Here is an 18,950-nt window from a genome sequence, read left to right on the forward strand (position 1 = left end):
CCGCGTTAAAATAACCGCACAGTTTCGGAAATCAGCGCGGAAAAAGAAAACCACATAACTTCGGATATCTGCGTAAAAAAACCGCTTTAGCTCGAAAATCAACGTTGAAAAACAAAACCGCCCAGCTTCGGAAATCCGTGTAACTTTGAAAATCTGCTTAGAAAAAAACCGCGTAATTTCGGAAATTCGAGTGAAAAAACCGCTTAACTTCGGAAATCCACTAGGGGAACGTGTCACTTGAGCCAATTAGTTCTGAACCTAAAAAATCCGCGTAAAAAGCGCGCAATTTCGCAAATCCGCGTAAGAAACGCGTAACTTTGCAAATTCGTGTAGAAAAAAAACGCATAACTTCGGAATACCATGTAACTTTGAAAATTAGCGTGAGAAACACGTAACTTTGTAAATCCGCTTTGAATAGAAACCACATAAAAAAAGACATAATTTAGAATTGTTGAAAAATTTAATCTGGAATTTATTACGAAAAAAAAAAACACTGGACACCCCAGCAGCATTTTACTCGTGTTTCAAACACTGGAAAAATAGAACTGTAGCCAACACGCTTGAAAATAGTTACTCAGAGTTTAAATAGTATATTACTTATTTTCGTATGACATACGAAAACGTTAAAATTCGAGTAGAGTAACAGAGGTATTTTGGCCACTTCATACATTTTGGCCCACTTATTGAAAATATCCACCAAATGTTGTAATATCTTTGAAAAACCCTTCCTCAATAGGTAATTTAATGTGATGAGCTTCAAATTTATGCAACATGGGTTACTTAGCATCGATTGAATCCATAAAGTTTGTTAGGTGGGCCAAAATATATGAAGTGGCCAAAATACCTCTCTTACCCTAGTTACCTCCATGATCCGTCAATGCCCATGGGTAACCTCTAGTCACAATTTAAGTATATTTAGCCCAAGAAGTAAAAATTTCGTTACTGTTTCAGGGTTATTCAATTTTTTTTTGAATATAAGAAAATGATCTTACTCCCGTTTGAGTAACTTTTTCTAAACGTGTACACCAATTTTAAATGCGACATTAGAACTGTCCGAATAAACAAAACTAAAACGAGCTGCTGAAGATGCTCTCAGTTATTGTATTTGCCTTTATAGAAAATTACATTTTCCGTTAAAAACAATTGTATTGGCTTTTGAAAAATATATGATTTCTTTTTTCAGTGTATCAAAAAGACAAAATTCTAGTGTTTTTGTCGTTCTCTTTAGAAAGGTAATAGAATTACTGGATAAATCGGCCTTCGAACCGAGCCTCGGAGACCCACAGTGTTATATACCATTCTGCTCAGCTCGACTGAGATCGGAAAATATCTGCTTGTGTGTGCACCTCTCAAAAATCAATTTTCTCGAATGTGACTGAACCGATTTGAACAAACTTAGAAAACAAACACAAATGTCTTTAACTTCGGGTTTCGTAGATATTATAGTATAAGTGGCGTAAACGACAATGCGTGGTTTTTACTGCTCAATTTCCTCAAAGTTGCCTGAACCAATTTCAACCACTTTGGGTTGCTTTGAAGGTTACTATTGGGCCATTGATGAATTTTGAAAATCACATGACTGTCTTTTCCGGTTCCAGATAAATAAAGATATGAGTGACGTAAACGACAAAACGCGTTGTGTTGTTTACCGCTCAGTTTTTCGGAGATGACTGAACCAATATTAACAAATTTATGCTCCTTTCAAAGGTTGGGGTCATTCATGAAGTCAAAAGATCAAATTACTGACACTTCCGATTCCAGAGATATGATGATATAGGTGGCGCAAACGTCGCTCAATTTTCTCGGATAAGGATGTACCAATTTTAGTTCGTTCTAAATCGAATTCGAATACTGACACTTCAAGCTTCGGAGATATAATCGTACAAGTGGCGTAATCGACAAATTAATTTTTTTCTATCCGCATTATTATTTTGTAGGGTATTTGGATTATTGCTGATACACTCGGAATGAAAAATGGTACCGAATATGTGACATAAACGTTGAAGCATGCTTTAGTGAACTACCCGAAACAATCTGAATCAGAGCTAATAAATGTAATTTTCATTCACTCAACATAGACGAAAATGACGAGAAATTAATGTCACTCTCAGCTTCGCTTGCAAACTATGAAAACGAAATCCATGCCCAGTCAATGACATAAGCGGAACAGTAGTTTTAAAATTGTGTTCTTTCTTTCATTTGCCCTTCCAGTCATTTGCTGTTTTCAGTGAAAATCCCATAGTATGCAGCGTCGGTATTCAACCGAAGCTTTGGGAATCGAAAATGACAGAATAAGGTTTCACAATGACTTTTACCTGTTGGTGCTTGAATTTGTAGTAGTTTTGGTTCCCAAAGAGGTTCTGGGATGTAATTACTTCGATTTGTCATATTTTACAGCCTCTTTACAGCCAAGTGCCATAGATTTCGTTTTTTTTTCGTATTGTCATAGAGGAAAGAGTGACGTTGGCAATTATACTCTCTCATTTTTTCAATGAGAAACGAAAATGCTTCGTCTCTCTTCGTTTGTTCTGGTGTCGGTCATTTACGAATGAGACAGTAAAATATTGAACCAAATAAGGTTGTTGCTATAGTTTCTTTCATTGAGAATGCGACAATTTTAAGCTCTGACCTGAATATAAGAAATTATCTTAATGAAAAAAATTTAATGAGACTGTGTCGATGGCAAGAGAAACTACTCGGTGGATTAAGAATAGGTTTGTGCGGAATATTTTTTTTTTCGTGCAGATTTGTCTTTATGACAGTCACATATCTGTCGATTGAGTGAGCTTTCCACCCCATCCACTGATCGCCTGCCAAATAAGAAACTTTTTTATTTTGCATATTTTGTGGATTGTATCTTACACCAGCCTAAATTTGAGGACTGCCTTAACCGATTTGAGCAAACTTATGCTCGTTTGAAAACTACTAGTGGTTTGTGAATCAAGTTCGAAGATCAATTGGCTGCCTCGTCCAGTTCCGGAGACATAATGGTATAAGTGACGTAAAACGCATATTTTTTCTCCTGACTCAATGTTCTCGCAGATGGCTGAACCGATTTAAGCAAACTTAGGCTCATTTAAATTAATTTACTCTTATACTATGAATTGAGTTTGAAGATCAAATGACTGTCTTTTACGGTTTCAGAGATATTTTGGTATAAGTGACGTAGGTGACAGCACGTTTGTTTATTTCGGAACGCTAATTTTTTCGGGAGATGACTTAACCGATTTCAACAAGCTGTGATTTATTTTAAAGCAACTATAAAGTTAACAGATCGTCTGAAAAGTTCGTATCGTTTCTATGAGAGGGCGCCACTAGAATTAAATCCATACCATTTTCAGTTAGTACAAACATTCAAAAGATACGTGTATAAATTTGACAGCTGTCTGATTATTAGTTTGTGAGATATTGCATTTTGAGTGAAGCTACTTTTGTTATTGTGAAAAAAATGGAAAAAAAGGAATTTCGTGTGATGATGAAACACTACTTTTTGATGAAAAAAGTGCCGCCGATACCAAAAAATGGCTTGATGAGTGTTATCCAGACTCTGCACCGGGCGAAGCAACAATTCGTAAGTGGTTTGCAAAATTTCGTACTGGTCATATGAGCACCGAAGACGATGAACGCAGTGGACGTCCAAAAGAGGCTGTTATCGATGAAAACGTGAAAAAATCCACAAAATGATTTTCAATGACCGTAAAGTGAAGTTGATCGAGATAGCTGACACCCTAAAGATATCAAAGGAACGTGTTGGACATATTATTCACGAATATTTGGATATGAGAAAGCTTTGTGCAAAATGGGTGCCGCGTGAGCTCACAATCGATCAAAAACAACAACGAATTGATGATTCTGAGCAGTGTTTAGAGCTGTTATATCGAAATAAAACCGATTTTTTTCGTCGATATATAACAATGGACGAAACATGGCTCCATCACTTCACTTCGGAGTCCAATCGACAGTCAGCTGAGTGGACTGCACGCGATGAACCGAACCCAAAGCATGGAAAGACTCAACAATCGGCCGGTAAGGTTATGGCGTCTGTATTTTGGGATTCGCATGGTATAATTTTCATCGACTACCTTGAAAAGGGTAAAACCATCAACAGTGACTATTATACAGCGTTATTAGAGCGTTTGAAGGACGAAATTTAAAAAAAAACGGCCTCATTTGAAGAAGAAAAAAGTTTTGTTTCATCAAGACAATGCACCGTGTCACAAGTCGATGAAAACCATGCTGAAATTGAACGAATTGGGCTTCGAATTGCTCCCTCATCCACCGTATTCTCCAGATTTGGCCCCCTGTGACTTTTTCTTGTTCTCAGACCTCAAGTGAATGCTCGCTGGTAAAAAATTTAGAAGCACTGAAGAGGTAATCGCTGAAACTGAGGCCAATTTTGAGACAAAGTACAAATCGTACTACAAAAATGGTATCGAAAAGTTGGAAGATCGCTTAAATCGCTGTATCGCCTCTGATGGCAATTATGTTGAAGGCCCAATAGCGGTCACTTCTGGTTCCGGCGATATGATGGTATTAGTGACGTAAACGACAAAACGCTTGTTTATCGTCCATTTTTCTCCGATGATTGAACCGATCTTAACAAGTTTAGTAGGCTCGTGTGGAAGCTACTACTATGTTTGAAGTTCAAATGGCTGTCACTTACTGTTTCGGAATTATAATGGTATAAGTGACGTATACGACAAAGCTTACGAGCTCATGAACCGATTTCAATAATTTTAGACTCGTTCGAGACTTAATCGAGTTCGAAGATCAAACTGTTTCCGTTCTGGTTCCGAAGATATAATCGAATAATTATTAACGAAAATGACCAATTATCAGATTGAAATGCTTTTGTGAACTATCCAAATTAATATGAATGAGTCAATGTCAACAGAAAGGCATTATCAATCTACTCATTTTTGTATCTGGCCATAAACAACACCTGCATATTTCGTGAGAAGTTCGCTCGTTAAACTCATGGCAGTGTGTTTCTTCTGCTTTTTATTTTTGTCGCATTCCGGTCCGCATAGATTGGAGCTGTAGATGATTGAGTTTCAGCGTTGGATTTTAATTGAAATTTGCTTTGATTTTAGAAACGGTTAACTGAAGCACATGTTTGGAAACTCGTGAATAGCCCGTTTCGTCATGTTCAACCGTTTGATGACTCTAAATATGACTGAATCACTTTCGCAGCTATTGATTTGATCAATTGTATAGCGATTTTGCGATATAATCCATTAGATTAGAATGTAGATTTTTTCCCGTCAAAAAATCCTTCACAATCGCTTTATCACAAAAGCCACGAATAAAGGAATAACATATATAAAAAAAAAGATAACACATTCTTCGATGGCCATCTTCATGAATTATTCATATTCGACCCAATTCAACCGGATGCAGTGCCGTACGTGTTTTCAGATGTCGGCAATTACCGGTCAGTTCTTTGGGAAAACACACTTCTCCGAAGGAATCGTTTCGTCGATGTCTCGCAGGTTGCAAATGACCTTTCATGGGCCCATTTCGGACACAATCTGAGCTTTCTAGACCTTTTTTTTCTTTTGCCCTGTGCTGGCCCAGCCAAAACGTTTCATATACTATCATAATATTATTTTATTGCCTAACAACTTTAGAATTTTAATTAAATCCTAAACCTCTTAGGTAAGACAGGAAGGGGAAATATTGGGTTGGTCGATTGTTCATTTGACTTGTCACAGAGGGCAAACAGGTAAAGCGTTAGGATAAAGAAACCCACCCGAACTCAGTTAGTTTCAGTTTCGGAAAACTTTTCCTGATACCAACTGCTGCCTGTTCTTATTATTATTCCGGAGCTGGAAGTCGGCCGGGTCGTCATCGCCACATGAGTGTGCGATTGAATTGGGAAAATCGTATCGTATTTCGGACCGGTTTGATTCGTTTACGGGCACGAATGTTCGGAATAGTTTGACCTTTTGATTCGATTGTCGCCGTTTGTGGCTGACAGACAGACAGAGAGTGTATCGCACACAGCCCAGCGATGCGACGTAGGACGATTTCTTCGACGTGCAGGAAAATGAAAATGATTAAATTGACACGTAATCGAATTACGGACAATTGTTTAAAGTTTGCAACCTGACCGAGATTTTCCGGTTAGATTGGGATCGAAGGGGACTCACCGCACACAATTACGCTGTTCAACACATATTCCTTCGAGATCCTTTCCTTCGGATTGGAAAATTGACTACCCTTCACACTACGGAAGAATCGGAATTCTCTTGTTTTAAGTTTGGCATCTTGGAATCATTCTCTCGCCTGGAAGCAATCAAATTTGAAAAAAAAAACATTCAGCAAATGAAAAGAGTTGTTCTTTTAACATTCCACTGCTAGTGTTTAAAGAGCATGTAACTGGAAAGGAATCTAACAACAGGAAGGTCGTCGATGCGTGGGATATGTGCATTGTCTTGTCTGAGTGGGTTGAACGTAAAATTTTCAAAGACTCTCGAATTATCGGATCTAGTTTCATTTTTTTCACCAAAAAAAATTTCAAACTTGTAATCCTTATTTTGCGTTTGGTACAGTGTTCAATTCAAGTGTACAGCTCCCAATTACCGTGAAATAATAGTTACTTTGTGCGCGGTATAAAAGCTGTTTGAAATTGGACCTCTGAACTTGAAAACTCATATCTTAGACCCAACATGGAACATGGGTTTGGCACGATATTCGTTCAATCGAATCCTGCACTGAAAAAATCGATTTTAAAGATTTAAAAAAGCAATATTCATTTGAGTGACATTTGTCCCAAGATAGGTAATTATTGTATTGTAACACATGGACTGAAATGACCGGCTGATGAGATGGCACTAGTTTTGTTGCATTAACCTTTTTTTGCAGTTAATACTAACCTTCAAAAGACAGCTGTTGAAATTTCATGATATTCTATTCATTAGTTTGTGAGTTATTGTGTTAAGAGTGACGCTACTTTTGTTATTTTCAGAACAATGGATCAAAAACAATTTCGTGACTCAATTTTGCACTGCTTCTTGATGGGAAATAATACCGTTCAGGCAAAGCAATGGCTAGAAAAGTGTTATGGAGACACCGCTCTATCAGAAACAACAATAAAACGTTGGTTTGCGTGGAGACACCGATGATGAAGAACGCAGAGGACGTCCAAATGAGGCGGTAACACCAGAAAACATAAAAAAAGTCCACAAAATCGTTTTTAATTATCGAAAAGTGAAGTTGCGTGAGTTAGCTGACATCGTAAGAATATCAAAAGAACGTGTTGGCTTTATATTGCATGAGCATTGGACTATGAGAAAGCTCTGTTCACTGTTGACCAAAAACGAGAACGTGTTAATGATTCTGAGCAGTGTTGGGCCATGTTCAATCGTAATAAACCGGATTTTTTGCGTCGATATGTGACAATGGATGAAACATGGATTCATCACTTCACTTCGGAATCAAAACGATCGTCATCTGAGTGGACAGCAACTGGTGAACCTCGTCCCAAGGCGCCCGAAAGTACAACAATCGGTTGGAAAGGTAATGGTCTCGGTATTTTGGGATGTCCGTGGTGTACTATTTCGACTATCTTGAGAAAGGAAATATTATTAAAAGTGGATATTACATAGCGTTATAGCATACGGCAAAGAAAAAAAAATTGTTTCATCAAGACAACGCACCGTGTCACAAGTCACTCAAAACAATGGCGAAACTACACGAACTGAACTTCGAATTGCTCTCACATCCACCGTATTAGCTAGATTTGGCTCCCAGCGACTACTGGCTGTTCGCGGATCTGAAAACAATGCTCGCTGGTAAGAAATTTCGCACGAATGAAACGCTGAAACTGAGGCCTATTTTGACGCAAATGATAGATCGTTCTATAAAAGTAGTATTGAACTGTTAGAGCGGCACTGGAATGATTGCGTTGCTCTTGAATACGTTGATGAAAAAAGTTACTTTTGAACCAAAACAATCGTGTTCTCTTTGTTAGGCCCGTAACTTTTCAGCCCATGTGTTAAATAATTATTTTTATTTCCAAACGTCCAGTATATTGTAAAATAGGAACTTAGGTTGGAAAAACCTTTTCCCCTAATAAGTTCATCTAACAAACAATTTTTCTTGGCTCTGTTTGCAAATATCGGGAAATTAGCTTTAAAATATTCTGAAAAATCTCTCACAAAATGAGTTGCACTGTTTCCTTGGGTGAAATATAATAATTTTCATCAGAGGTGACTGTACCGTCTGAGGCTGGTCAAAATACATAGATGAAAATGCCTTTAAAGTTAGTGTGTACAGTGCCTAACGAATTCTCATTGCCGTTTCAGTGGCAGTTGTTCTTGTTTTCGTATTATTCACGCTCGAAAATGTCTGTTTAGGCGCCCAATTCTCGTCATTTGCGGGAAGTCTTACTTTTCTGTTACAATTTGAAAAAAAATGCAGCTGAACCGCATCGAATGCTCTCAGAAACTTACGGTGATGCTGCTCTGAGTAAAAGAACGTGTCCTGAGTGGTTTTAACGTTTTAAAAATGGTGATTTCGATGTCAAAGACAAACAAGAAGAAAGGTGAAAGAGAAAAGACCTTCAAAGATGAACAACTAGAAGCATTGCTTTATGAAGATTCGTGCCAAACCCAAGAAGAGCTTGCCGAATCGTTGGGAGTGAGTCAGCAAGCAATTTCAAAATGTCTAAAGGCCTTGGGCATGATTCAGAAAGAAGGAAACTGGATACCGTACGAGTTGAAACCGAGGGACATCGAGCGCAGTCTATTTGTATGTGAGCAACTGCGTAAGGGGTTTTTGCATCGAATCGTAACCGGTGATGAAAAGTACGTTCGATACGATAATCCTAAATGAAGAAAATCATGGGGAAAGCCCGGTCATGCTACTTCGTCGAAGGCAAAACCGAATATTCACGGCGCCAAGGTTATGATTTGTATTTGGTGGGATCAGCTCGGTGTGCTTTACTACGAGCTCTTAAAACCGGGTGAAACCATCACAGGAGATCGCTACCGAACGCAACTGATGCGCCTTAGTCGCGCGCTAAAAGAAAAGCGGCCACAATATCAAGAGCGACATGGGAAAGTCATCCTCCAACACGACAATGCTCGGCCTCACGTCGCAAAAGTGGTCAAAAAGTACGCTGAAATGGGAAGTCTTGTCCCACCCACCGTATTCCCCAGATGTCGCCCCATCTGACTTCCACCTATTCCGTTCGATGGCACACGGCCTGGCAGATCAACATTTTCAATCCTTCGAAGAGTTGAAATGCTTCATGGATAGCGTCAAAAGAGGACTCCTTGTTTCGAGTCGGGATCCAAAAATTGCCGGAAAGATGGGAGAAAGTTGTCGAACAATACTTTGAATAAAAAATAATAAAGCTTTTAATTTTGAAAAAAAAAATTACGGAAGCAAAGTTGTACACCTGATATGACTCATCATTGGTACAACACATGTTTCTAGGGTTTGTCATTATTTGACTGTAACTAAATCTAAATCGGTTTAAAAAAAGTTGGCCCTTTTCAAAAGACAGACTAGATCAAATCTGACAGGGAACTGCCAACATTTGTTCGTGTTGACGCGAAATTCGTCTATGACAAAAATCAATCAGCTAACAGCAAACTAAAAATTTTGCTATACCTGTACGGTTTAAAAAAAAGCAATATTGGCTATACGGGTAATTCATGGCATTTCATTTAGCAAAAATCATGGAAAACCGCTTTTAACCAGGTCCAGGTGGTACGAAACTATATATTAGTTTCCGAAAAATATCGTTGCAATCTTCAATTGAATTGGTTAGTAAATTAGTAGAGGATGTTTTTTAAGTGCTTGCCTATTTGAAATTTAAATAAAACACATGCCAAATTTTGAAAATCTTTCACAATTCGTCCACATCCATACCTGGAAAATTTGGCAACAAAAATTCATTGATGATGGTTCTGTATCGATTTCCATTCCGGGTAACTCACCGTTCTTCCTCATTTTTGAAGAAATAAGGACCTATGATTCCACCAGCCAATCACTGAAGAGAATTTGGCACTAAGGAGTGTATCGAAAATAAACTATCCCCATACATTTGTGGTGTGCGCATGTGTTTGTGATGGTTTATTATGCTCATATCACAGCATGCTGTGCGTTTGGCTGTCAGCTTTCGTTTGTTTACTTGTTTGTGCGGTTGAAATTCTACGTTTTCGAAATGTCGCGTATTGAAAAGGAAGTGAAAATTAAGGTTCCAGAATGGCTAACATGGCTAAGTGAGAAGGGTATTACTATGCGAAAATTGGCGAAACGGTTTGGAATTCATCATGCCATCATTGTTAATAAGTTTTTGGAACACTATTATTTGGTTAATCTACCAGGAAAAGGCAGAAAACTCGGTTCTTCCAACCCGAAACTGGACCAGAAAGTGAGAAAGAAAAGGCAAGGAACGAGTGTTGGAATGATCCACCGTATCAAGAGGCGAAATCACCTGAAGACCTACAAGAAGTAGAAAATCTCGAAACAAAGTGTAGAACAGAAGAAGCGAGCAGCAACAAGGGCCCGGAAATTGTAACATATTCGTGTCTTTGGTAGTGTCCGGATGCATGCGTTTCGATGGACGATGATACTTATGTAAAAGAGGACTCAAAAACCCTTCCAGGACCACAATACTTTACTGTCGTCGTTGGTTAGGATGCGAGCGATGCGGACAGGTCGATTCAAGTGGAGAAATTCGGTCGAAAGGAGCTGGTATGGCAAGCAATATGTTCCTGTGGTTTGAAGCAGAGGTGGAAATAAGCCCATTTTGCGCATGAAAATGTGAATCAAGATATCCGATTGTGAATCAAAAAACCGAGCACCGTGAATTAAAAAAACTGGGTAACAAAACTAAAATTGCGATTATGTTTTAAATTGTGGGAAATGAAATTGAAGACCTTTTTAAATTCTAAGTAAAACCAAAATTTATTTTATCAAAAATCATTCGTTTCTAAAATTCATTATAATATCTACCATAAATATGTGATATGAAAAGATAATACTGACTATTTTTATTTACTGTGAATCAAAAATTTTACTTATTTCCACCCCTGGTTTGAAGTCATGCATTTTTTTTACACAATCGGAACTGTAAATGCAGAAATCTATCGATCAGAATGTCCACAGAAAAGTTTGCTGCCTTTTTATAAGAAGCATAGTACACTCTCACTGTTTTGGCCGGATTTAGCGTCGGCTCACTATGCCAAAACCACTCTCATTTGGCTTGCGCGGAAAAGGGTATAAATTTCGTTGAGAAAAACATCAATCCACCAAATTGCCCTCAGCTTCGACCATCGAACGTTGCTGGGCAATCGTGAGGAAGGTCTTCAAGAAGACTGGTAAGGCAGCTGGGAACATGCAGGAGCTCAAAATAATTTGGGCTCAATCGTCCAAAAAAATGCGATGCAACACTTGTCCGGAACTTGATAAAGAGTACTCGCGAAAAAAAGATTTTACTTTCATCCGGTTTTCATTATGCTCAAGTTTTACCTCGTACAAAAAAGGTTCAATTTTTAGTTTGAATAAAATATCGTTTTTTATCATAATTTGAAACAAAAATTTGTGGATAGCTTATTTTCGATACACTCCTTTAAACAGTATCGATTTTGAAAATAAAATTCCTCGATTTGGACGCGTTGTTCTGCAGTTAACCTGTTCATGATGATTTGCCAGAGAATACTAAGTAGAGACGTTACTTTACACTGTCAAAACAGATTCAAAACACTTCAGAAATTTTTACTCATTAGAAGGAACGTGGCACTGAAGCCTATTTGTCTTATTCCTGATAATAGAAAATATCTCTTGCTGGGTCTTTTAAGAAACAAAACCATAACTGTCAGGATCTGCTAGGGAAAAACTAGCGTTCTGTTATGAATTTATTATATCTTCCTGATCGGGTTATCTATGAAGTCGTTTATATTTTCTTTATATAGTTGGATATCACTTAGCTACTAACTTACCATCGTTTGTTACAGCTCGGAAACACAATCGTATTTGAAGATGGTCTTCCCGTGGCCCATTCAATGAACTAATCGTTATAGCACACCCGATCCGAAATGAATAACGAATTTATAACAAACGGAAAATTTCAAACCAGATTCTGAACTGGTTCTGGTTTCACCAGCAGTTCAAATAACAATTACTATTTTTGATAGTATTCCGTTATGGCCGCACTGATCGGGGTACGGCAGCGATGCAAGGAAAGCATATATTATGGAGCTACTTCGCCGGTCGTACGTCACATCAAACCGGAAACCGGAAATGGAGCAATGGCGTTATGAGAGTCGGGATTTCTACACTTTCCCGTCACTGGACCAGAACTGTGCCGTGCTGTGCTGTGCTGGCTTGTGCGGAGCAGACTTTCTCGCCATTCCGGATGAGCTTCTGACGGCGCAGGAGGTGGAGTGACGCTTTCTGTGTGCGTGGGACGGCATTCCGTTCGCCTAGCAGCGGGCGTTTTTTTTTTGTTGGCACTTTCCATTCGGCAACCGGCAACGGTGCAGGATGATTTATGGGTTCGGTCACTGTGAAGGAACAGGACAAAGCGCTGGGAAAATTTTTGCGGGATTCCGAGCTGAAAAGAAAGTGCCACTGATGAATGGCGGCTCGTATCGCATGCCGAGTCGTGCCGTGACAGTTGCATACAACTGGGCGCACAGAACAGTGCAACACAACTGGGTTGCAAACTTTGATGGAACTTGTGCAAGAGGTGATCAAGAGCCGATTCGACCTTCCTTCGGAGTTGAATAGAAAAAGCGTCGAATGTTGGACAACATTCTGTTCAACACGACCCAAGACTACTGAAGCGAATGAACAACGACTCGTCCTGCGTATTCACATAATATTTGTCCCAATTGAGTTCTATTTACGTTTGGTTCCATTCATGCCAAGCTCGAAAATTAAGTCACCCCCAACAAAAACGAACACATCGGGCCACTTTTTGACCTTTTGCCAGCTACTCGCTTATTCGAGCCTCTCCTGAAGCAAGTGGCTGCTGGAACCAGAGCCATCATTAATTCATGCCACCGAACCGACTGGACTGGCCATATCGTCGAACTGACATTTGGAATACAATAACTGCCCGGAACCCCCTTCGGCTTCCGACCAACAACGAGTCAGCCGTTAAACAAAATGAAAACAACAAAAAAAAAACACGGTTGCCTTGGAAACCGTGGACCGTAAATAAAGTCATGACGAAAAATTTTCTGATCTCGGGCGGCCATGACGCAATGCACGCATACAAAAGTGCCATTAATCATCTGCTGTTTCGCCTCGAGTGATCATTCCCTACACTCATAATTCGCTGTTATGCCTAACCATCCGTGCCATTGCACAGTGGTTTGAATCGACAAAAACGTGAACTTAATTCTCTAGCCGTTAAACCGTTGATCCGATATACATAGTTCCTTTGGAGAACTCATTCACAAAAATATACCTCGTAATTTGATCACAATAAAAGATGTGCAAAGCCTTCTACGATAAAAGTTCATTTCAACAACTTTTTTCCCTTAAGAGATAGAAAAACGATGTCTTCTACGAAGTTTTAGAACTTCTAACGAGAAAAAACTTTGCCGAAGAAGCTATAAGTCTAACGCAATAAGTTTCGGATATATGAAGCATTTTCGTTTGAAACCACTTAAAATCAATTTTTTGTACATAACTTTTTTCGCAATTATTTTCAGTGTCTACTGTGTTCGAGACAATTACTAAAAACGTGAAATTACACATTTTCGTTGAAGACTGTGTACGGTTTGGCCTTTTCCCTAAAAAGTTATTTAACATTTAAACTTTTATATACACTAACTTTAACTACTAATAGGAAGCAGGGTCGCAGACCAAAAGGCACATACATATACTTTTTGGAAAGCTTAAATCAAGTAATATAAAGTTACGAAGTGTGTAGGGTGGCCTTTTTAAATTGTCTGAATGAGACAACAAAATATAGAGAGCTTTTTTGACCATTTTCTTAGGAAAACTTACATTAATAAAATTGTTTATCTTCATATCATGCGTTTTTTTGGTGATATCAACCGATAAGTTACCTTTAGGCAACAACTTTTGCAAGAAATTGCAGTCGAGGTATAAAAAATAGAGCATTAGTTTTAACATCAGACAAAAGAGAAGACTTTTCACTATAGTTTACTATTATGACTTACTCTCAGCGAGTACCGAGTCTTTCGGAATTCCTCTTCAAAGTGAAAGTTGATAGGTATCTTATTAACCGTTATCACAAAAAAATCGCGAGATATTACCGACTTCAGTAGAAAATGTAATAGAATTGAAATAAGCAAACGATTAGTTACAAATTCTCTAAAACCAAACAATTTGTTAATTATTGTTCTTTATTCTTAGTCTGTGCACGTTTTTATACTCGAGTTCAGGCATTTCTCTTTAAAAAAAAAGTCTAGACTCATAATTTACATAATTTGATTTGATACTTTACCGTGTACGCCTGTATGTAACGTTGAACTATTCACGCATTTTATTGTAATATTATCATCGACCAAATGCTCCAGCATTTGTATTATCAACCAACTCTTTTGCGTTCTTAAAAATAATATGCAGTGCTGCTCTCACCAACACAAACAGTGCATATTTGGAGCAGGAAATTTAATATAAAGTGTGCTTCATTAGTAAATATACTGTGAAAGTAAAACTAAGCGTCAATTAAATACACGGTCATATTCATTGAAATTAATGTATTCCAATTTATTTTTACATCGAGAATGGATTTGAATCAAATTTTTTATTTAACTGATGTCCATTTCTCGGTTGATTTTTCATTAGGGCGTATAAGCAAGTGACAGTTTCTCTTTAATCACTCTCTCTTTCGATTATTGTGATGTGATTAAAAAGATTTTCTTTGATATCACTATCCTGTTTGAAAGTCGAAAGTTTCGAGTATCATTTCATGCAAAGAGTTGAGTGATAAACGTGGAAACCGCTTGGTAATTAATAGAAGAGAAAGTAAACAAAGAGAAACTGTCATTTGCTTATACGCCCTTTTGAAAAATGAACCGAGATTTCATAGTACTTCCAGTGTATGGCTTAATTCATAAGAACGTATTTCGTAGAATCATGTTTTACAAAAGGGATTTAACCTTTCAAGCAGGCTAGACTTACACATTTCAACAGATAAAAATTAATGTCGGAAAACTTAAATTTAAACGATTTTTAGGCGTACTGGTAATGGTGTAAGATATCATCCTTGAAACGAATTGTATTGGAATTAAAAGAACGGATAAGGAATATTCTATTAAAAGAAAGTAAAACTCGAAATTTAATGAGTTAAGATGCTTCTTTAGTTTGTTCAATTGCATACAAGAATGCATCATGAAATTATATTCAATCATAGCACCATTGCACCAAAGCTACACTAACGACCGACTCCAATTGTTGAACATTTCCTACAAAGTTCCTTTTAATAAACCAAAAATAATCGTTTTAGTAAATGTTTCTGCGAAGAAAATGGTCAAAAAAGCTCTCTATATTTTGTTGTCTCATTCACACAATTTAAAAAGGCCACCCTACACACTTCGTAACTTTATATTACTTGATTTAAGCTTTCCAAAAAGTATATGTATGTGCCTTTTGGTCTGCGACCCTGCATCCTATTAGTAGTTAAAGTTAGTGTATATAAAAGTTTAAATGTTAAATAACTTTTTAGGGAAAAGGCCAAACCGTACACAGTCTTCAACGAAAATGTGTAATTTCACGTTTTTAGTAATTGTCTCGAACACAGTAGACACTGAAAATAATTGCGAAAAAAGTTATGTACAAAAATTGATTTTAAGTGGTTTCAAACGAAAATGCTTCATATATCCGAAACTTTTTGCGTTAGACTTATAGCTTCTTCGGCAAAGTTTTTTCTCGTTAGAAGTTCTAAAACTTCGTGGAAGACATCGTTTTTCTATCTCTTAAGGGAAAAAAGTTGTTGAAATGAACTTTTATCGTAGAAGGCTTTGCACATCTTTTATTGTGATCAAATTACGAGGTATATTTTTGTGAATGAGTTCTCCAAAGGAACTATGTATATCGGATCAACGGTTTAGCAGCTAGAGAATTAAGTTCACGTTTTTGTCGACTCAAACCACTGTGCATTGGTCGATACCGAAAAACTGACATAGAATTGGAGTTCAACTAGTATGGTAGTAATTTTTCATCCCTCAAATTACCTTTCAGCATAGAAAAAATAATAGAAATCAAATTCCTAAATAAACCCGAAACCACCACAAGAGCGAAGGATCCTTATTCCTTCGGTAAAATCTCCTAATTACTTGAATCCAAAATAATATCCACTCACCTTTCAGATGATCTGGCTGCGAAGCTTCACCAACATTCCGCATGATGTCGCTAAGGCAGTGCTCCAGCGAACGCATGTCTAATCCATTGTTCAATCCGGTGCGGTCCTGCAAGAACGAAAACACGAACGAAACGAAAGATTAAGATTTTAACCGTAATTAAGGCGCCCGCTTCCGAGGAGGAAGAAGGAGGCCGATTGCCCGCCCCGCACCCAACAGGAAGTGAGCGTCAATAAAAGTCAGGTTGAACCAGGAAAGGAAGAGGGAAAAACAAAACTCAACGCAAGCTACTGTGAAATACACACCGGTAAAAGGTGTGAGTGTGTGTGTGTTTAGGAGGGTTTCGAAGCCAATGGGGAAAAACTTTTTTCGAGTGCGATTAAAAGTAAAGTTTTCCACTTTATTTGTAATTTGGGTAGAATTTTCGAGCGATTCTCAACGATCCAAACCGATTCGATTGTGAACGAGAGAAGGTGTCTTCAAGTAGGCGAATCCACGGTCTGCTGGAACAAAAAAGTTGTTCCATAATTTCACCGGAAATGAATCCAAAATCGTAGTAGTCGTGTTTTTTTTTGCATCAGGTTGAAATAAAAATTTTTCAATACTTTGTTTAAGAATCCCATAAGAAGTTAGAAACAAGCTATTGTCAAGTAATATATCTAACATTTTGGTATAAAATTATCATCACTAGTTTTAAAGAATTTGTTCCTTTCTCCATCATCACTCTTGAAAATAAATTTTTTTCACATTCACCCTATAGCGTAGCTCTGGAACCGGCAGTCTGATCTGGATAAACTTCAATAGCAGCCTATGGGACCATAAGTCCTTTCATCGAAATTTATATTTGTGAAAATCGGTTTATATCGTGCCAGATATTTCTTAAATGGAGATAAAAATATGACTTTTTTGACTTTTATGTTCTATCATTTATCGAGCAGTGATATTTGAGAATCATGCTAATTTGTTTTTTCAATGAATCACGTCAGGTACTGGGATTTTTGTTTTCAATTTGAACTGCTCTGCACTGACGAGTCTAAGACGAAACGTAAAGATAATGATACTGGGATTTGTTTTGATGTGATGTCTTGTAAATGGCTTAGCCATCTGCGAGATAATTTTGACCTCTTAAATATATTTTGGTCCGGTGTAATATTTATGGTGATAATCTAAATGAAGTAACAGATCGGCTGGAAAGTTCGTATCGTTTCTATGAGAGGGCGCCACTAGAATTAAATCCATACCATTTTCAGTTAGTACCAAACTTCAAAAGATACGTGTATAAATTTGACAGCTGTCTGATTATTAGTTTGTGAGATATTGCATTTTGAGTGAAGCTACTTTTGTTATTGTGAAAAAAATGGAAAAAAAAGAATTTCGTGTGTTGATGAAACACTACTTTTTGATGGAAAAAAGTGCCGCCGATACCAAAAAATGGCTTGATGAGTGTTATCCAGACTCTGCAATGGGCGAAGCAACAATTCGTAAGTGGTTTGCAAAATTTCGTACTGGTCATATGAGCACCGAAGACGATGAACGCAGTGGACGTCCAAAAGAGGCTGTTATCGATGAAAACGTGAAAAAATCCACAAAATGATTTTCAATGACCGTAAAGTGAAGTTGATCGAGATAGCTGACACCCTAAAGATATCAAAGGAACGTGTTGGACATATTATTCACGAATATTTGGATATGAGAAAGCTTTGTGCAAAATGGGTGCCGCGTGAGCTCACAATCGATCAAAAACAACAACGAATTGATGATTCTGAACAGTGTTTGGAGCTGTTATATCGAAATAAAACCGATTTTTTTCGTCGATATATAACAATGGACGAAACATGGCTCCATCACTTCACTCCGGAGTCCAATCGACAGTCAGCTGAGTGGACAGCACGCGATGAACCGAACCCAAAGCGTGAAAAGACTCAACAATCGACAGGTAAGGTTATGGCGTCTGTATTTTGGGATTCGCATGGTATAATTTTCATCGACTACCATGAAAAGGGAAAAACCATCAACAGTGACTATTATATAGCGTTATTAGATCGTTTGAAGGACGAAATTTAAAAAAAAACGGCCTCATTTGAAGAAGAAAAAAGTTTTGTTTCATCAAGACAATGCACCGTGTCACAAGTCGTGAAAACCATGCTGAAATTGGACGAATTGGGCTTCGAATTGCTCCCTCATCCACCGTATTCTCCAGATTTGGCCCCCAGTGACTTTTTCCTGTTCTCAGACCTCAAGAGAATGCTCGCTGGTACGAAATTTAGAAGCAATGAAGAGGTAATCGCTGAAACTGAGGCCTATTTTGAGGCAAAGGACAAATCGTACTACAAAAATGGTATCGACAAGTTGGAAGATCGCTATAATCGCTGTATCGCCTCTGATGGCAATTATGTTGAATAATAAAAACGAATTTTGGCAAAAAAAAAAAAGTGTGTTTCTATTAAACGATACGAACTTTTCAGCCGAACTGTTACATCGTAACCCAGAATTTTAAAGATTATTTCATCCTTTATAATATTAGGTATAAATCTGTACTTCATTCTGATCACAACCAAAAATATGAGCGCCGTGCCAAAAAGTACTAAGAGTGGTCCAAACATCTCCGTTACCCTAGAAGTCCACAGGCACACGAATATTTTTCAATCTCGT

General features: G+C 37.8%; 1 protein-coding gene across 3 annotated transcripts in view; it reads right to left on the minus strand.

Annotated features, from left to right (window-relative positions):
* The window catches only part of LOC131436009 (cytoplasmic polyadenylation element-binding protein 2), a 701,408-nt gene that overhangs the window by 492,207 nt on the left and 190,251 nt on the right, over window positions 1–18,950 (minus strand). For all 3 annotated transcript variants that reach the window (XM_058604425.1, XM_058604416.1, XM_058604405.1), the window contains one exon: window positions 16,301–16,406. In XM_058604425.1, coding sequence (XP_058460408.1) covers window positions 16,301–16,406 — 106 coding nt within the window. The remainder of the gene's footprint in view (window positions 1–16,300; window positions 16,407–18,950) is intronic.

The sequence above is a fragment of the Malaya genurostris genome, chromosome 1, assembly GCF_030247185.1.
Source record: "Malaya genurostris strain Urasoe2022 chromosome 1, Malgen_1.1, whole genome shotgun sequence".
In the NCBI taxonomy this organism is placed as follows: domain Eukaryota; kingdom Metazoa; phylum Arthropoda; class Insecta; order Diptera; family Culicidae; genus Malaya; species Malaya genurostris.